Source organism: Mus caroli, chromosome 12, assembly GCF_900094665.2.
Source record: "Mus caroli chromosome 12, CAROLI_EIJ_v1.1, whole genome shotgun sequence".
In the NCBI taxonomy this organism is placed as follows: Eukaryota; Metazoa; Chordata; class Mammalia; order Rodentia; family Muridae; genus Mus; species Mus caroli.
Genome location: NC_034581.1, coordinates 78,473,272 through 78,493,662, shown reverse-complemented (window position 1 = coordinate 78,493,662; position 20,391 = coordinate 78,473,272). Strand labels below are relative to the sequence as shown.

Below are 20,391 nucleotides of genomic sequence, written 5' to 3'. Positions count from 1 at the left end.
AAAAAAAAAAAAAAAAAGATCAAGCTCTGCTTAAAACCTTAGAACTCACTTGTAGTTCTGAGAAGGAGCCAGAAGATTAAAAAAGATTGCTAGAGTTAGTTTGAGCCCAAACAGAGCAATTCAAGTGCTGAGAGAGAAGCCAGATTGAATAAATCAGCTGGGAGAGGAGTTTGAGCCAGAACAGCTGAGTGGACCCAACCAGCCAGAGTTCCGAAAGAACAAGAAAGGGTGAGCTTATTCAGCAGTAAGTGTCAGAGGCTGAAAACAGTCTAAGCCTAGATTAGAGTGTACAGAGGCTAGATGCTTCCAGGACTGGGCCTAGGTTAGCAGACAGAAGCAGGAAGCCTCCCAGACAACAATTACATTAAGCAAATAAATGATACTTTTACATATCGACCTCTTGTTTTTGTAGGGCCTTATCGCTCCTTAATAAGACCATTACAGTTCCAGATCATGGCTAGCCTGGAACTTGCCACGTAGACCAGGCTGCCTTGAACTCACAGAGGTCCTCCTGCCTTTGCCTCTCAAATGCTACCATGCCTAGCACACCTAGGTTTTAATAGCTCTGCTGAGAGTCATCCCTGAACTTCAACAAAGTTAGAGCATCCTACAGTTCCTTACAGAACATCTTCTCCCTTAACATTAGAATGTTCTAGATGGCAGCAAAGGTTGTGTCTGTGGTAGCTTGAATGAAAATGGCCTCCACAGGTTCAAGGGCAGTGGCACTTATTAGGAGGTGTGGCCTTGTTGGAGGAAGCATGCCACAGTGAGTTGGGCTTAGAGGTTTCAGAAGCGCAAGTCAGGCCAGTGGCTTATTCTCTCTTCCTGCTGCCTGTTAATTCAGATATAGAACTCTCAGCTCCTTCTCCAGCACCAGATCTGCCTGTATACGCTGTCATGCTTCCTGCCAAAATGACAATGGACTAAACCTCTGAACCCCCAGTCAAATGTTTTCCTTTATAAGAGTTGCTGTGGGCATGGTGTCTCTTCACAGCAATAGAAAAACCTAACAAGTCAGTCTCATTTAACTTACACTTACTGAAAATATTTAAAATAAATGTTCTGCTATCAGATACTTTATACAACCATAAAATTTGCCAGGGTGGGAGGATACTCAGGGAGGGTCCACCTGCTCAGAGGAGAAGGGGATAGAGGATGGGGGTAAGGACTGTGTGTGGAGGGTGATTGGGTGAGGGGCAGTGAGCAGGACATAAAGTGAGTAAGTAAAAGTTAAATTAAATTTAAAAAGAACATAAAAATTGTCTTAGAGTTATCATTACTGTGGTAAAAATACCATGACCAAAAGCAACTTGGGGAGGAAAGGGTTTATTTGGCTTGTCCTTTCACAGTACATACTGTCCATCATCAAAGGAAGTCAGGCCAGAAACTCAAATTGGGGTGGGGAGTGGGACAGGATCCTGGAGGCAGAAGCTGATGCAGAGGCCATGGAGGAGTGCTGTTTCAGGACCAGCAGCCCAGCGGAGGCCTCTCCCACAATGGGCTGGGCCCTCCCACATCAATCACTAGTTAAGAAAATGTCCTATCGGTTTGCCTACAGCATGATCTTATGGGAGCATTTTCACAATTGAGGCTCCCTCCTCCCTAATGACGCTAGCTTGTGTCAAGCTGACATAAAACTAGGCAGCATAATAATCTTTATCACCCGGTAAGCCTTGGTGAGGAGCCTTAATATTATCAAAACAACATTCCAATGCCAGTGCCACCAACGGTCTCAAAGATGTCTTTTTCTTTTTTAGTGGCACTTTCCTACTAAAAACTTATATATTAGTGTTAGTAATGGGAAAAAGGCAAGCCTCTGAGATGTACTCGGACAATTGTTGGGAGAATTCAAGGTTAGCAGTTTTTTATTGCTTTGGGAGTTGTTGTTTACAAAGGGAAACAGTCAAATCTTAAGAGATAGGAGAGCTAGGTAGAAATAGGGTAATCTTAGCAGCTGTTGAGGGATGCCTAGTTCACGTCACCCTCCTCTGTATTCAGGGCAGCACTGGAACCCACCTGAGGATGGCGTAGCATCAAGGCTAAGGCTTCTTCAAAGTACTCCAGGTGCATGTCACTCAAGTTCTCAGGGAGGTCTTCAAACCGGAAATAAGCCAGGGCAAGCACGGCAAAACCATGCCCAGCCAGAAGGCTGGCTCTATGTTCACATAAGCCACCGATACTTCCATACAAATCGATGATCCCAGGGAACTGGCCCTTGCCTGCAGATGACCACACATCATACCACAAAAGGCTTTAGCTGCTCAAAATATATTTGGGGATTCAGATTTTTGGCAATCAGCAAGAAAAGTCAGCCTGTCTGTCTGTCTGTCTGTCTGTCTGTCTGTCTCTCTCTCTCTCTTTCTTTCTCTCTTTCTTCTTTCTTCCGTGGGAAACCTGGCTTTTTTACATTGTATAAGGTGTCCTGGAACCCTTGATCCTCCTGCCTCTGCCTCTCAACAGTGGACTTACAGATGTGTGGCTGGGATCCCCTGAGTGAACCACGTGGAGCCAGGAAGGATTGATGCAAAAAGCAAGAGGCATTTATTGTTCCAGTGCACTGGGGCCGTCCCGGACCCAAAGGAGAGGCAGCGAACTCCAGCACCGGTTTGGCCGAGTTTTTATATGGTTTCCAGGGGCAGAATATAGAGCATCAGCAACTAGGCACAAAATGACTGGAGGAACAGTGCACCCTTTAAACTGATTGGTCTTTAGGGAATGAGGTAACAAGGACTTCCCTTGTCTGAAGGTGGGCAACAGTCGGTCCTGCGGAATGTGTCCCCATTCTGCCCTGTGGTCTGAGAAATGTTAATTAGCCTCTCCCTTCTGAAGGGGCAAGAGTTTCATGACCTTCCCAAAGTTCCTAAGCTGACCTTTTCAGCACCACATCTGGCTGTTGGATGGTTTTGCTTTTGTTTTTGTTTTGAGCCAGAGTCTCACTCACTATGTAGCGCTAGCTAAGTTTGGAACTCACTATACAGAACAGACTGGCCTCAAACTCAGAGTTCTGCCTGCATCTGCCTCCCAGGATTAAAGGTCTGCGCCACTATGTCTGGCTGGTTTTAATAAAGCTACAGAGAAAAGAGAAGTGTAACAAAATATCTCCCCTCCCTAATTTGTCACAATGATAATAAAGTTTAAAAATGACACACATCTTCCAACAGCCTTTTTCAGTTTCCTTAGAAAATATCTAAAAATGCTTTATGGGTATAGAACAGTCTTAGGTCCACCAGGGATTACTAGAGAACAGTCCTGTCTTCTCGATATCTGTTCTACCTTTAAAGAAGGGCACCCTACATTTGCTGAGTTGTTTTGGCCCCTGAATATTTGTATATGCTGTTTCTCTTGCTAACTGTCCTATTCACCCTCTCTTCTGAATCTGTTGTACTCAACTTCGTACTTTGCAACTTTCAATTTAGTCTTAGACACATTCTCACCAGCATCTTAGCCAGAATCTCCTTCTCAGAGGATTTGCCACACTGTATTATAGGTATAAGAATAATTCAGCCAGGCAGTGGTGGCACACGCCTTTAATCCCAGCACTTGGGAGGCAGAGGCAGGCGGATTTCTGAGTTCAAGGCCAGCTTCGGCTACAGAGTGAGTTCCTGGGCTACACAGAGAAACCCTGCCTTGAACACCCCCCCCCCAAAAAAAAAAAGAATAATTCTCTTGGGCTATAAGTTTTGCCCCAGATATTGATAGGCCACATCTCAGTTACTTTTCTATTCCTTTGATAAAACACCATGACTAAAGCATCTGATAAAATAAAGCATTTAACTTGGAGATACTAGTTTCAGAGGGTTGGAGCCCATGACCATCATGTGGTTGGCAGGGGACTATGGAGCAGTAACTGGGAGCTCATAGCTTGATCCACAAGCAGGAGGCAGAGAGAGCTGAGAAAGGTGCTGCCTTTTGAGACCTCAACAGCCACCCCAGTGACACAGCCACCCCAGTGACACAGCCACCCCAGTGACACACCTCTTTCAACAAGGCCATACCTCCCAATCCTTTCCAAACAGGTCTATCCACTGGGGACAAGGTGATCAAATTTATAAGCCCATAGAGGCCGTGTTCATTCAAACCACCACTGGCCACATAGTAGACAATGAAATTTTCAGGGTTTTTCCTCCTCCCTCATTCTTTTTTCCTTTCCTCGTTTCCCTCTTGTTCTTTAAGAGTCTTGTGTAGTTCACACGAGCTTCACACTTGCTTTGCAATGTAGGATCTTGAGCTCTTGATCCTCCTACCTCAGCCTCCCAAGTTCCCCAGGATTTCAAATGTGTACCCCTATAGTGTTTAATGCATTATTTCTGTATCATGTTGTTTGCTTTGTCTTATTAAAACCTTGATAACATTGTGACGTTTTGATTAAGAACGGGCCACATAAGCCCATATAGCTCAGTACTTAGTCATTAGGGAAGTGGCACTATTTGAGACAGATTAGGACGTGTGGCTTTGTTGGAGAAATTGTGTCACTGGGAGTGGGTTTTGAGGTTTCCAAAGCCCACAATAGGCCTGATGTGGCTCTGTCTATGGATCAGGTTTTAGCTCTCAGCTACTGCCTGAGTGTCTGCCTACATGACCCATGCTGTCATGATGATAATGTACTAAACCTCTGAAAATGTAATGAATCCCCCAATTAAATGTTTTCCTTCATAAGAGTTGCCTTGGTCATTGTGTCTCTTCACAGTTATAGAACAGTTAGGAGGGTAAATATTCTTTCTGGATGACTTAATTAGTCATGATGATTTACAGAGCTCCTCTTATAGTTCTGTGGAAGTCTCCAGAAATAGAGAAACTGTTTCTAAGACTGGAACAGGTCCCACGTACCAAGCAGATATTAGTAAAGTTTACAAAGTGCCCAAGAGTTGTAAAAATGAAGGATATTCTCTTATTTTGTGCAACAACCACCAAAGTTAGTTTCAAAATTCTGTGTTCTGCAATGACTCTAGTACTTTCCTGTGGCTGGGAGGGGTGCGCCAGGAACCATGTTTCTCCTGGAGTTTTTACATAGACTTTTCTTAGACCAGGGTTTGCCAACATCAACACAGCATCCATTTGTGTATGTGTATGCTCTGTGAATGTAAGCGACCTCCAATAGGATCTGTGTGACAAGCTCCACAGACTGAGGTGATTGACCTCGAAAGGGGGAGGACTCCTGGAACTGGTAGTGGAACTCTTTGCCAGAGAAAAAAAATATTGAGCCGTAGTTCTCATGGCAATGTATCTGTTTTGTTTTCTCTTATTCCTTTTCTTATTTACATGTTCCTGATAGCCTAGGCCAAGATCTTAAGTGAGAATAATGGGTAAGAAACCATCCCTAGAGATGGGGGTCACTAATGTGACCTTATCCCCAGGGAAACCAATGCTTTACTTTTTAAATCACTTACAAAACTATGATGATAGATAAAAACTTTCCCAACAATACAATTTCATATGGCCACACGTGCGTCAGCGGAGGTGGGTTTTGGTAAATGGTAAAGAAAGCCTTAATTAGAAAGAATTAAAATAGTTTAAATCGATGCATTGAAGATTTATTTTAAGAATCAGGCATTAGGTGTTAAATAATAATTGACCATGGAGCTGGAGAGTTAGCTCAGCAGTTAAGAACATTGACCATAATGGTTTACTAACCTGCTCTTGGAAATATGCCACTAGCCTTGGACAACCTCCCCAGTGAATACATCCTTTTAGAATTGGTATATTTTGATGATTTATATTAATAATGATGTTACCTGTTCTGTTTATGACTCATTGAATACATAGTTTCAGAGTTGTGATGCTTGGATGATTTTTGTGCTTGACTGTGTCAAATGATTTTTGTTGGTTTTTGGGATTGCTTTGCTGGATACAGTCTCCAAGAGTTGAAATGTTTGTTGGCTTTTTTTAATGTATAAAATCCCCTGCTTGAGCGCTGCAAAATACACTCAGATTCAAACGGCCATTTTGTCTCCGCCAAATCCTTACCCACCAAGCTTTCAGGACCCTCAATTCCAGCGACACCCCCATACCCGACTGGGGTGGTCTGTGGCAAGTGCTTGTGCTTGAATGTCCTGGGGTGTGTGTGTGAGTGTCTGTGTGTGTGTGTGTGTGTGTCTGTGTGTGTGTGTGTATGTGTCTGTGTGTGTCTGTGTGTGTGTGTCTGTGTGTGTGTGTGTCTGTGTGCCTGTGTGTCTGTGTGTCTCTCTGTGTGTGTCTGTGTGTGTCTGTGTGTGTGTCTGTGTGTGTGTCTGTGTGTCTCTGTGTGTGTGTGTGTGTGTCTGTCTGTCTGTCTGTCTGTCTGTCTGTATAAAGGCCAAAGGTCAATACTGGATGTCTTCCTCAACAGTTCTTCATGTTATTTTTGAAGACTGAAGCTCACTGGCAGGCTGGACTGGCGGTTATCCGGGAATCCTGTTTGGGCTTCGAGGCCTCACAGCATTTTACAGGCATTGCCTCTGGTGCCCAGCTTTTTACCTGGGTACTGGGGACTTGAACTCAGTCAGATCTTCATGGTTGCCAAGCAAGCAATTTGCCAACTGAGCTGTCTCCCAGCACAATGTATCCATTTGGAACACAATCATTTTGATCTGGGGCTGTTCAGTATTTGGTAGGAAGGGTAGAAAGTTAGCAGGATCGGTGGCCTCTACCAGCTAAATGGCAACAGTACACCCCCGCCCCCCCCACACACACTTTCCACCTCCGCCAAATACTTTCTCTATGTAGTCCTAGCAGTCCTGTTACTTGCTCTGTAGACCAGGCTGGCCTTGAACTCAGAGATCAGCCTACCGTCTCCCCAGTACTAAAGGTATGTGTCACCACCGCTAGGCTCCAGTCTTCATTTTGACAAGCAAAAATCTCTGCAGATATTGCCAAATGTCCTCGTGAAGGGGCAAAGATAACTCTAGGTTGAAAACCCCCAGCAGCATGTTTATGGTAGGGAAAGGTTCTGTAGTAGATAATTTTTGTGCGCTTTAATGGTTAGAGAACATTGTCTTCATTTGTGGATTAAAGGCTCTTTGAAAGTTTGATGTGAAAGGAGGCAAAGGTCACTCTTACTAAGGCATAAGTTATTGGTTATATCAGTACTCCCTCCCTCGTGTGGCTGGCATTTAGTGGATTTCTAGTTGCACTCCCTCTTCAGCATATAGTTAAGGAATTCATAGTGTCTTAAAGGGAAGGAAACTTGGTAGAAAATTTACTCTTAAAGAAGATTGAAAGAATTTGGAAAGTGGGGACAAGGTTACTAAAGTTACACAGTTATATGGCAGACCCTGCATGGGGTCTATTCAGGACCAGAAAATAGACTAGGCTGTGAGCTTAGGAACAGGGTGGGTAGGTGAGTGGAGGGCTGCTCACCTGGGGGCAGGAAGAGCGTGGCGCGCACCCGGCCCTCGCGCACGGGCACGCGCCGCACCCCCGGAGCCATGAAGTGACGCTCGTGCACCACCCGCGCCAGCAGCCGCCCGCCGTCGGGCTCGTGTCCGTCCAGCACCTCCAGCTCCACCACGAAGGGCGTCTGCACGTCGCGCTTGATCAGGCGATAGAAAGGCCGATCGGGCTCCATGGCCCAGAGCAGCCCCATGGGCTCGAGCCCCGAGAAGCTGCCGCCCAGCGCGGGCGCGCGCGCCAGGTCCAGCTCGCCGCCAGCGTCGGCGCGGTAGCGCGCGTGGGCTCGGAAGAGCGCGCCCTTCTCGTCGCGCAAGGCAGAGCGCAGCGTGACGGGCTGCTCGGGGACCAAGCCGCGCACGGCGATGCTCAGCGGCTCATCCCAGCAGCTGCGGCCTGCGGGCTCCAGGCTCAGCGTCGCCGCCATTAGGAGCTGGAAGCCTGCGGAGCGCCACGCGAGTCCGGAGTGGATCCTGGCCTGCTGTGGAGCCGACCTGGTGCGTCTCTGGGAGTTCCCGACCCCCGGCTCCTGTGCCTCAGACAAAACAGGAACAGAAACCCGGCTGACTCTATACAGGAAAGATGTGGGAAGTCAAAGTAGCAGCAGAGCTCTGCCAGGACAGAGGATTCTGCCCACGTGGTGTTGAGGATAGGTGGTGACACTAGATAAATAAGATGGAGGCAAAGTCTGGCCCTTGCGTGGATTCAGTAGCAGCTTTCTATAAAAACAAACAACTTTAAAATACTGTATTACTTTTATTTTAGGCCTGTTTTTGTTTTTTTGTTTTTTTGGGTTTTTTTGTTTTTTTCTACTTTAGGGAAATATTAGGGAAATATGAAAGGCTAGATACTTTATAAAGAACAGGGATTTATGTCTTACAGTTTTAAAGTCTGGGAAGTCTACGTTGGAGGGGCCCATATTCAATTTCCTGTCATACAGTAGTGGAAAGCTAACAGCACTCAATTGGGTGTAATGACTCAGACACAGGAGGATCATTGTGTTAGGCTGACCCTCCCCGTCCCCCCACCTCCCTGCAGAATAGCTGTAGCCATTCTGTTCTATGCCTGCCAGCTATTTCATATTGTTGCTGTAACATGCCTGCCAGTCACGGACACAGAGAAGTGTCTTGGCTCAAGGGCATGTGACCACATACCCTGCTTTGTTCTGTATTTTCTGAATGAGATTTGCTACTCTTAAGAAATTACATGGGGCTGGAGAGATGGCTCAGCAGTTAAGAGCACTGACTGTTCTTCCAGAGGTCCTGAGTTCAATTCTCAGCAACCACATGGTGGCTCACAACCATCTGTAATGAGATTCAAGGGCCTCTTCTGGTGTGTCTGAGGATATCTGAGGATAGTGACAGTGTACTCACATACATAAAATAAATAAATATTAGAAAAAAAAGAAATTTCAGAAAGCTTTATGTAGGACCCATTAAATCAAAGGTCAATATGAACTGTTATGTTTAAAATAACCACCAGGTAGCCCTTCCTGCACCTATGAAATGAGCTCACTGTGGTTTTCATAACTGACACTGAAGAATGCTACTAATAAACCCAGAAGTTACGATTATAATACTCAAGCTCTGTTATCTCAGTGTTCTGAAATTCCCCTGCTCACCACCCATCCACCACCTCCCCTACCTTACCCAGCACCAATCAACTTAAAGGTTAGCTGATAATACTTTGTCTAGTAAGCCAACTGCTCCCCTCCTTGTCCTTTGAAATTTTGAACCTGGTTTTTCCTACAAAAAGTCTACTCTGAGAGCAGACTGGACTGCAGTTAAGTTCCCAAGTCCCTTTTGCAGTACTGGATGCCCAGTATTAAGGTGTGCGTTCAATAAGCTACTCTTGCTTAACTGAGGTCACTGTTAGTTTGGTTTGAGTGGCAATTCCTGAACCCCAATAATTGTAATTCAAAGCAAGCCTGGGTTACATAGCAAGATTCTGTTTTAAACAAACACACACAGGTGGAACAAAGCACACAAGAAAAAAAGGCCACACTCATCCTTCAAAGAGAAAACTAGAGATGACCCACCCCTGCTGTAACTCACTCCATTCACCAACATGGAGTTAAAGTTTCTACCTAGTCTTAAAGGGGCAGTGGATATGGAGTTTCTACCACCCGATGACGGGTGATAGTGGTACACGCCTTTAATTTCAATACTCGGGAGGCAGTGTCAACTGGATCTCTGAAGCAGCTGGGTCTCTGAGTTTGAGGCCAGGCTGGTCTAGAGTGAGTTCCAGGACAGTCAGGGATATACAGAAAAACCCTGTCCTAGAAGAAAAAACTGTCTTTTCTGGCACACAAGCTTTGAGAGACACTTTGAAACATAGGAAACACACATATGAAAAGAATCGGTCGAATGTGTCAAGTGAATTGATACACAGAGACACGCAGGCAAACCACCTAAGCACAAGATCTGGAAAACTCAACACCAGACCCTGGGAGCCACTCTTCCGCTCCAGGCATTCTTTCCCAGAGATAATTGTTTTAATCACGTTTGCATTACTGCAAGGAGATATCCCAGGGCATTAATTTATGGGGAGAAAATGTTTAAAGTTTCTGTAATCCAGTCCAAGATCTGGGGCCTCCACTGACGGAAGCCTCATGTAGGAGTAATGTGGTCAGCAAGGTGAGGTCCAGCGACATACACATCACATCACGCTTTAGAAAGAGAGACGTTAGGATTCTACAACTCCATTCACGGGCACACTCCCAGTGGCCTAAAGAAGTGACTTCCTACCTCCCCTCCCTCTTGTTTTTCTTTTTCATGAGATAGGGTCTCTCCATGTAGCCCTGACTGTCCTGGAACTCAACTCTGTAGACCAGGCTGACCCGGAACTCAGAGATCCACCTGCCTCTGCCTTCCAAATGCTGGGATTAAAAGTGTGCGCCACCACCACCCAGCTTCAACTGGGAATTTTTAAAGTTTTCTTCTCATTCCATTGTAAAGCCTCTGGGTCTGATATTTTCTATACATATCCATCCTTTGTGACAATGTGGGGATTCCACTTAACTAATATTAATACCTTGGTTATAACAGCTATCTTGTATAATAAGTTATTCTGTCATGTACCCCAAGCCCTTAGGACAAGCAGGGGCATTGAGTCAGTCAGCTAAGCATGCTGTAACATCCTCTGGTACTCAGATACTGAGATGAATAAATGTTTGGTATAGCTAGGTACATTCCAGTTCTCATGGGTCACCCTTGGCAATCGTAGGGCATAAATCCTGTCATTGGATACAGAAATCTTCTTGTCATGTTGCTGCTCTAGACACATTTCTGTCTGTGAGTCCCCAGTAAATTTTATCCTGATCCAGTAAATTCTGGATCCCTCTGGTTTTTTTTCTTTGATCTCCTAGTGCCTACCACTTTGGGCTTCGTTCTGGTACATCACGAGCAGGTTATTGCACCACATCACGTGCCTCCTGAGTGCAAATGGGACGATTCGGTGGGCCAGGCCCTTTTTGTTTCCATTCATCCTTTAAACTCTTATGATGGAGGGGACCTTGTGGTGTCACAGGACGTGTCCAGCTGAAGCTTGTGGAACCGTAAGTAGGACAGAGAGTACTTTGTAATCGTCCATGCCTTGATTTCTTTTGACATATTTCCTAAACTTTAATCTTTAGAGAAAATTCTAAGATTATCTTATTTTTTTCCTAAATTGATATACAGTCTTCTCCGATATCAAATGTGAACAAGTGAATGAGGATATTTTTCTAAATTGTCTTTGGTCACCGGATTATGTGTGGTTACTGTTGAGTCTGTGGCTCTGTTTGCTTGCTGTGTTTTTATTTTTTCAGACTCATGCTTTTATACCTCTAAACAAAGGATTAAAATTTCAGTTCTTGGTTTTGCATGCAATGAGATCCGCACCCCCCCCTATATATATATGGGAACAGTAAAGATAAAGATAGAGGCAACCTAGCAAAGCTCTGAATCCTCTGCACCCAGAAATGAAGTATGTTTTAAACAAGCCTGGGTCTTGGTATATCACATCTGTGAGCCAAAAACCTACGAGGTTCCAGGAGATCAAAGAAAGCAGCAGATTCTGGGATTGATGAAGTTGCAATTTATTGACAAAGGGTGTCTTGAGCAACAAAATACACAGGTGGGCCGTGGTTATAAGAGTAAGTACCCTAAATCTGTCTAGCAAATTTTTGTATGCAGGGGTAATTTTGGGAAACTCTAGAATTTGTTGTTGGTATCAAGTGATCGTGGTCCCTTGTGAATACCGTCCTCTCTTTCACCCCTAAACTTCTCACAGTACTCCTATTGAAGTGGATTTTTATATTTGTGTGTGTGTGTGCATGCGCACGCGCATGTGTTTTTGAGACAGGGTCTTGCCACATAGCTCTGGCTGCCTTGGAAGTCACTATGTCGACTAGGCTGGACTCAAGCTCACAGCGATGTGTGCGCCACTTCACAAGGCCTCTTTTTATTTTTTTATTTTTTTTTAAAGACAGATCTATGTAGCCCTGGCTGACTTGGAACTCACAGAGATGACCCACCTCTGCTCAGGAGGGCTAGGATTATACCCTCGGGCCATCACATGTTTTGCTTGCTCCCATTTATCCACCTCGACCCCTACTGCGAGATGATTCGAGACCAGAGATGGCCTCTCCCACTAGGGCTTCTAAGACTCCTTAATTGTACAAAATGAATCGTTTTTTTACAAGACAACTGATCTTAGCTATTTTAATTTTTTTAACTTTTATTTACGCGTATAGCTATTGCGTTAATCACAATAGGAGTAGGTGTGGTGGATAGGGGCCAAATCCTCCAGCTTAGTTCAGCCTCACTGTCCCTCTGACCTCCCCTCCCACCCTAGATAGAATCCTTGTTGTCTGAGACCTGGAACCTACTGAGTCAGGAGCTCCCAGAGATGTGTCAGGTTGGCTCCACAGCAGGCCAGGCTCTGCTCCGGACTTGCGTGGCACTCTTCGAGGACTCCAGCTCCTCATGGTGGCAACGCTGAGCGTGGAGCCCGCGGGTACATCCCAGGTTGCAAAGCCTGGGCCCCTTCTCTTTGTCCAGTCTTCTATTCGTTCTATGGGTCTCTTAAAGGGTCAGTGGCCCCTGGAAAAGCCTTGAGGACTTGGGTTCAGGGCTCGTGAGTCCTGAACTGAAATTAACCAGAGAAGTACCATCCGAAGTTGCTTAGAAAAGCAGCAAAGTTCATCCAAGCCCAGAGAACTAGAAACCTGATCTGTGCTAAGGCCCACTGGTGGCTGTGTACAGGTTCACATTTGGCATGCGTTGTTCAGGCAACGTGAGCCAGCACCAAGCACCGGGGAACTTTCTAACTTGCAGGACTTTACTGCCACTCAGAGTCCAGAATCTGAAAGTGTGGCTGCAGAGTGCCAGGGAGTTTTGTTTCTTAGCTGATTCCTAGGTAACTCTTTCCCAGGGCCAAGTCCACAGCTTTGAGAGGGACTCACAAAGAGCTGTTGTAGGGAATTTGGCCAGTGCCGTTCATGACCCTTTGACTGTTGAAAGGCCGATGAAAAGCAGTTTGAAGATCATCTTAGGATACAAGGACGCTGTTTCCTAAACACCAGTTAACGCTTAATGCTGCAAGTTTCCATGGCCCCAATGTTGCTGCAGAAGATGGAAGGGAGGTAGATGGTTCTCTGGCAAACGGCCTTAAAATAGGATAGCTACATATTTATGTGGTGATGTAAGACCCCAACTCAATGTGTTTCTTAGACCCCTAGAAACGGAGCCTAGCATGGAGTTCTTTGTTCTTTCGCCTTCAGCCTGAAAGAACGATGACCACTGGGTAACCCACCCAGGTGCCTGACCCATTGTGCAAGGGACCAAGAATGTTTTCTCAACTTCCCCAGTCTTTGTGATCTAATCCTCCCCTCACTCTAGGATTCATTCTTTTAAAACCCTTGATTGCAACTGCTGGGGGTTGATCTCCTCTGCCCCTGTGTGGGTTACGAGCTCGGCCTCAGCATGCTGATTCCCGATTAAACCTCATGCGATATTGCATCAAGAATGGTTTCTCTCGAGTTATTGGGGCGTCGGCTCATCCCGGGACTTGAGTGAGGGTCTCCCTGAAACAGGGGTCTTTCAGTAACAGGGAAAACCCCACCAGTGGGAAAGGGCCTTCATAAGAAATTTCCATGCTGTCTTTCCTTAACTTCCTCATGGTTGTCTATCTTTCCTTTCTCTTCTCAGTCTGTCTCGTAACACACTATTCTAATTAGGGCACTGTTTTTTAAAGTTCAGAGATTCCCGAGGTCTGCAGTATGGTAACTCTGGGGATTACTGTTGTGATCACAGAAAGAGAAAGAGCTGTAAGGATATGTTCTGGTGGGGTGTGGGGGAAGGGGGTGTCTCAGAGACATCCTTTCCCCCTGAGGAACCAGACACACACCGGAATAGTATAAAGTTTATTTTGGTCATGAGGAGGGGAGTTAAGAGAGTAGTAGAGGCAGAGAAAGACAGAGAGAAGGAGAGAGTAGATAAGTGGAGGCCCACCATGACCACTTGGAGAGATGGGGGTGGGGCTTGAGGCAAGAGAGAGGCAAGAGTGTAAGAGAGAGGCAAGAGTGTAAGATGGAGAGGAGGGGCCAAGCAGCCCCTTTTATACTGGGCCAAGCCTACCTGGCTGTTGCCAGGTAACTGTGGGGAGGAGCTTACCTGGCTGCTTCCAGGAACTGTTGGGGTGGAGTTTAGACAGAATACCAGCAATTGCCACCAGTTTCATTTTCTGACATACTTTTTTCCACTCTCTCCTGATTGCGTCTTGCAGTCTACTGTTTCCCTTGTCAGAGATTCCTTTCACACTGTAATCTGTGTTAGAGTAAGCGAACTCTTACTAGTCAGGGAGCCCGTACAAGTCGTGCTTGTGTGCACATGTGTGCCTGTGTATATGTTTGTGTGTGTGTGTTATCATTAAAGCTATCATGGGTAAAATGTGTAACTTTATAATTCGGTGTGGGAAACTGGTGAAGCGTTTCCTACAGGATCAGAGAAGAGTAAAGAAAAAATAAAAACTCAGTGAGACAGATTCTAAGGCAAAGTTCAAAGGAAGCAGGGGTGGAGGTGAAGTGTACGGAGTTGTACAAGTTTGAGGTTTGCCTGAGCTACAGTAGTGACTTTCAGATCACCCTGAGCTGCAGAGTATGACCCTGTATCAAAATAAAGAAATAAGAGAAAGTAGTGACACTGACTTTACACATCAAACACATATAATCAGAATGCAGAATTTGACAAAGGAAATTAATAGAAGGTAATAAAGATACAAAACCTCAAAGGAAGAGAGATAAAGAACTGTAAGGAGCCTCAACTCATTAGTTCATGGTACAGACAGCTCTCCTACTGCCCCCAGTATAGAAAGAAGTATGTCCAGTAAAAGTCCAGGAACTTTTAAGCAAGTACAGACAAACGTGGAGTAAAGTAGACAGTTTGATGACAACCTTGAAAAATTACAAGTCTTGGGCTGTAGAGATGGCTCAGCGGTTAAGAGCAGTTAGCTGTTCTTGTAGAGGCTGTAAGTTCAATTCCCAGTACCCACATGGCAGCTCACAATGATCTGTAATTCCAGTTATTGGTGAACTGATACCCTGTTCTATCATCTTTGGGTACCAGGCACACACTCAGGCAAAACATTTATTCACGTAAAATAACAAATCTTTTAAAATAACTTTAAAAAGTTACAAGTTCTTGTGGGGAGCGGGTGTGGCAGCAGTCCCAAGAAGGCGCCAGGGACTGCAGCTAAGTCTTATGACTTGCACCTGACTTCCTCATACACCTGAAAATAAACCACGACCATCGTGAGAGCTGCGCAGGTGCACCAGGATACTGGCGAATCCATTTTGGTGGAGACATGCCCCTGCTGCCCTGACTAGCTGAAGCTGCATGCCTGGTGAGGTGACATGGCCTGTCGTGAGTGGATGGGGGCTGAGAGTATATAAGAGTGAGAGGCCCAGGTCAGAAGGGAGAAAGATGAGAGAGAAAGTTGAAGTGAGAGAGATGAAGACTGAAGTTTGCTGAATAAACTGCTGTTAGAAGGACTGGTGGTCGTGTCGTTCTTGCTGGTCGAGAGCGGATGCGACAAGTTCTGACACAGAATATGCAGACATACCTAAGAATGTAGAATTCCTTTAAAGATACTTTTACATTGGTTTACAGATAAATCAATGGTGGGCTTTAATATCATAATAGTTGCAAGATCAAATTATCATTTCTATTACAAGCATCAAAAACAGATTTTGGGTGGTTTAAGTAGGAAAAGAACATATTGGAAGTCACACATATAAGAATACAGTCGTTGGGTAGTGCTGGTGCACACCTTAGGTCCCAGCAGAGGCAGGTGGATTTCTGAGTTTGAGGCCAGCCTGGTCTACAGAGTGAGTTCAGACAGCCAGGGCTACACAGAGAAACCCTGTCTCAAAAAACCCCAGAAAACAAAAACAAAACAAAAACAAAAGCAAAAAAAGAAAAAGAATGCAGTTGATAAAGACATTGGAAATTAGGATCACAAAACTGAGTGGGTCTGAGGGAGATTGCACAAAGAGCCACAAATGGCTCGCTCTTACCACTGACGTCTGATTTGAAGAGAGTCCTCCCGTCCAGCCAGTGCCTGACATCCATGATGGCAGGCATGCAGAGCTGTTGTGGTCTCAGTGCAAATGCTGTTGAGCTGAGAATATGGTCAGCTGCCTCTCCCTCCCATGTTACTCCAGGCCATGGCCCCCCTGATACAATATCCAATAAGGTCTTCTATCAATATCCAATAAGGTCTTCTATCAATATCCAATAAGGTCTTCTATCAAAGTAGGGAAGAAGGTTTGGGTGCCCACAATCCCCCTCCCTGCTCCCATTGAAAGGAAAGAATAAACTCTAAAGTTCACTCGAGGACTCTTGTTTGTTTGTTTTGAAGGAACTGGACCCTTTCCTGGGATCACAGATCTTTTTGGAGTTCGAAGTAGCCTTCGAGAGTATTGGGAGAGTCTGCTGGCTGGGAAGGGCTTTGCCTTCATGGCTCTCTCTGGCTTATTATAACTACAAAGACCTCCCCAAAGACCTGGGCTGTATACACCTGGAGTATTTTGAGGAAGGAAGAAAGGTGTGTTTCTGGTACGTGTTCACAGTCCACATATACATGCAGATATCAGGCTGAGGGGTGTCTCAGCCATTAAGATCACTTGCTGATCTTCCAGAAGGCTAAGGATGGGTAGCTGGTACCCAGGTCAAGTGGCTCATAATACCCATAAGTCCAAGTTCAGGGAATAAGAGTATAGCTGTGCACATGTGAGACGTGTGCACGCAGAGACATAGACATGGCAACATACACACTCACAAGATCTAACAACAGCAACAAAAAACTCACAAAAAATCAAAACTCAGGCTTGACCCAGATCCCTTACAGTCACCAGTGTTCTGTGTTTTGTCTTCTGAGCGCTAAATGACTCATACTTGTGAAGCCCCTGTAGTAGGACCTATCATTAAGAAATGTCAATCATGGGGCTGGAGAGATGGCTCAGCGGTTAAGAGCACTGACTGCTCTTCCAAAGGTCCTGAGTTCAAATCCCAGCAACCACATGGTGGCTCACAACCATCTGTAATGAGATCTGACTCCCTCTTCTGGAGTGCCTGGAGACAGCAACAATGTACCTTTAAAAAAAAGAAAAGAAAACAAATGTCAATCACGTGGCTACAAGGGAAGAAGAAGAAGAAAAAAAAATCAGGTCCATGTGAGTTTAGAGTGGAGTGTGGGGCAAGGCAGGGATGGTTCTGGAAAAAAGAAAAAAAAAATCACTAAAGGAACCCCAGACTCAGGTAGTATTTATTCTGCAGAAACATCTAGCATGCGCGTGTTTCCGAATGACAGCCTCCACAGAGATATTGGAGTCCCTTTTTATAACAGGACTGCTTAATTGCTTCTGAGATAACAATAGACTTCCAAGACTTAGGGCACATTCCAGGGGGTTACAGAAACCATTAATGGAAGGTCACAAAGAAGATTCACACCACAGGAGCCCAGGTGCAAAAACAGGAGATAAGATATTGACCGGGTTTGTCTAAACAAAACTTAAAGGACACTTAGTTACAGTCTTAAACTTTGCCTGACCCTGGAAGCCAGTCACAGATGGTGAAAGGCTTCAACTTTGAAAAGCACAGTTCCCTGCAGGCTTTATCAGAGGTTTCGGGAGCTAAGCCAGAGGCTCCAGCCCCCAACCCCAGAGCAACTCAGACAGACAGGACAACCGCAGAAGCAGGGTACATTACACCCAGGACAGATAGCAAATGGCCCCTGGCCTAGTTTCTGAGTGGAGATACAATGGGAATATGAAAAATGAACTCCTCAGTTCCAGATATTGCTCATCTGAGCTTCATGGAGTCTGTGGGACTTAAGAGTTGAGCCTCCTCTTACCACTGATGACAGGTTTGAAGAGAGCCAATCACCTTTGAAAGCCAGGATGGTAGAGGGAGATTCACGGCTCTTCGGGCCCACCTTCGTGGAAGTCAGGTGCTGGCAGGATGGGGGGACTGGATGTTTGGCTCTTGGTGCAATCTCCGCTCAGTTTCCTGGTCCTCGTTTCCAATGTCTATCTACTGTATTATATTTGTGACCTCACAAATGTCCGTATTCCCTTTTCTTTTTCTGTCTCTTTCTTAGGTTCAAGGGTCCAGGAATTGGCCTGCTGGGGACTTCTAAAGAGGCTGAACTCTCCCTTTCCGTGGCTTCTTTCCTGAAAGGCACCACGGTCTCTGTCATAATCAATGGCGCCATGGCCACTGTTGCCAGAACCTTAAAATACAAGGCTGAGAGCCTGCCCCCTGTGGGCCCTGACATGAATCGAATCAAAGTAACCAAAGATGGCTTTTCAGATGTGGCGGATTTTCTGAATGTCCCTCTGGAAGGAGCTAACCAGAACTGCAGCATCCCCGTGGAAAGGTCTGACACGACCTTCCTGTTCCTCGTAGGTCAAGATGACGGTAACTGGAAGAGCGAGTTCTATGCCAATGAGATCTCCAAACGCCTGCAGGCGCACGGGAAGGAGAAGCCCCAGATCATCTGCTACCCAGAGTCAGGCCACCATATTGAGCCTCCTTACTTCCCGCTGTGTAAGGCTTCCGTGCACAGCCTGGTGGGTGGTCCTGTCATCTGGGGAGGGGAGCCCAGGGCTCATGCCATGGCCCAAGTGGACGCCTGGCAGCAGCTCCAGACTTTTTTCCATAAACAGTTGAGTGGGGACAAGAGGCCAAGCCCAGCAAAACTGATTTTCTTTGAGTAGTGACATTGCTGGTGCTGATCCCTCCTGAGAATAGCTGCCCCACCCCCCCTCATAGGCTCTGTATGCATTTTTTTTTATTCTTTTAATAAAGTTAAACCTTCCCCCACAAAGTTTTTAATGGACTGTGTTTGAGGAAGATTGGGTCTTACTCTCTTATGGTGCCAAGGACTGAGCCCAGGGCTTGTGCATAGTAGGCTAGCACTCTGCTGCTGAGCTAGCCCACTGTGCCTTAGCAGGCAGCGATTTTAAGCACGCCTTTAATCCCAGCACCCGGGAGGCAGAGGCAGGTCTACAAAGTGAGTTCCAGGACAGCCAGGGCTATACAGAGAAACCCTCTCTCGAAAAAAAAACAAAACAAAACAAAACAAAAAACCAACCTTAAGAGGCTGAGAAGCGTTTCTGCTTCGTGGCACAGCATGCAACTGATAATGTTTCAGTGCCTACTACATAACGCAAGCCAATAACTATTTACTAAGTGATGCTCATAAATAAATCCTTAACCTCTGTGCCGGAAGCATATGCAGTAGCCCCTGCATGTGGGCTTTGCAATGCAGATTTGCACTGCAGATGGATCGAACCTACTTGAAAATGGCACTAAATCTCCTCCACTACAGGGCCTTTTCAGATCATTTTGCCTTAAGCCTTATGATGTAGTATAGGAGCTATTTGCACAGTGTTTGTGCTATACTTAGGGTCACAGGTAATCTGGCTGTGACCTTAAATGCTTTAAATAGATTTTTCTGATTACATGCCAATTCCACACCATTTTATATGGAATATGTGAATCATTGCAGTTTTGGGGTCCAGGTACCAATCCCTCATGAATACCAGTAAACAGCTGTAGTATAAAACTCATTACAACATCAGATTTGGGGCTGGAGAGATGGTTCAGTGGTTAAGAGCACTGACTGCTCTTCCAGAGGACCTGAGTTGAATTCCAGCAACCACTTGGTGGCTCACAACCATTGTAATAGAATCCGAGGCCCTTTTCTGGTGTTTTTGAAGACAGTGAAGGTATAGTCACATTAAATAAATAAATAAATAAATAAATCTTTAAAAATATATCAGATTTTAACTTCTCTTAGAATAGAAGTCATAACACTTTAGTTACAGACTATTTACTAGTTAGGAATAAAACTAATACAAAATTTAAAGCAAATATGCATCTAGTTTTATAATATCTTCTCAAATGAATAAGGATTCTTCTAGCAAAGCAATTGTATTGGGTTCTTGTTAATACTATAGACATGTAACTCCAGTATTTCAAAATTTGGGAAAACATTTAGATTAGGATTATGTGGTTTTTAACACTGATAATTGTGAAAATATATAAAAGTAAGACCACCTGTTATAAATAGTCCAATAAACCTAAATGTTTCTTAAAACATTAACTGTATTTGCACCTTAATTTTATTATTCTTGTGTTCATTTATTATTGTTGTGTTCTGATTCTTTTTTTGTTTGTTTCTTTGTTTTTGGCTTTTTTGAGACACGGTTTCGCTGTATAGCCCTGGTTGTCCTGGAACTCACTCTGTTGACCAGGCTAGCCTCAAACTCAAGAATCCACCTGCCTCTGCCTTCCAAGTTCTGGGATTAGTTCTGGCATGTGCCACCACTGCCTGGCATGTTCTGATTCTTAAAAAAAAACTTTTCTTAAAAAAAGCAACCAACTCGTTATATATATTTTCCTTTGAAACGCTAGAACATTAGGTGTTTGTTACAGAGACCTGAAAGACTGGGGCAGCCTACAGTCTGATGCTGTAGAC

General features: G+C 45.0%; 2 protein-coding genes across 2 annotated transcripts in view; one reads left to right on the top strand and one right to left on the bottom strand.

Moving 5' to 3' along the window:
- Nucleotides 1-8,108, bottom strand: part of LOC110306759 (acyl-coenzyme A thioesterase 6) — a 10,891-nt gene extending 2,783 nt beyond the window's left edge. The window contains exons 1-2 of the mRNA XM_021178844.1: nt 7,336-8,108; nt 2,017-2,219 (exon numbers count right to left, since the gene is read on the bottom strand). Of these exons, the coding sequence (XP_021034503.1) occupies nt 2,017-2,219; nt 7,336-7,792 (660 nt within the window). The 5' untranslated portion in view covers nt 7,793-8,108. The remainder of the gene's footprint in view (nt 1-2,016; nt 2,220-7,335) is intronic.
- Nucleotides 7,784-18,866, top strand: LOC110306560 (acyl-coenzyme A thioesterase 1-like). The gene is made up of 4 exons (XM_029484443.1): nt 7,784-7,862; nt 10,733-10,921; nt 16,267-16,463; nt 18,007-18,866. The coding sequence occupies exons 2-4, from the start codon at nt 10,865-10,867 to the stop codon at nt 18,623-18,625; spliced, it is 873 nt and encodes a 290-aa protein (XP_029340303.1). The 5' UTR covers nt 7,784-7,862; nt 10,733-10,864; the 3' UTR covers nt 18,626-18,866.
- Nucleotides 18,867-20,391: the final 1,525 nt, after the last annotated feature.

Excerpts from the sequence above, each read along its gene's own strand:
- LOC110306560 (XM_029484443.1), top strand. The coding sequence starts at position 10,865 with ATGATGGAGGGGACCTTGTGGTGTCACAGGACGTGTCCAGCTGAAGCT. Across the intron at positions 10,922-16,266 it reads CAGCTGAAGCTTGTGGAACC|GAACTGGACCCTTTCCTGGG; the intron begins GTAAGTAGGACA and ends TTTGTTTTGAAG. Across the intron at positions 16,464-18,006 it reads GGAAGAAAGGTGTGTTTCTG|GTTCAAGGGTCCAGGAATTG; the intron begins GTACGTGTTCAC and ends TCTCTTTCTTAG.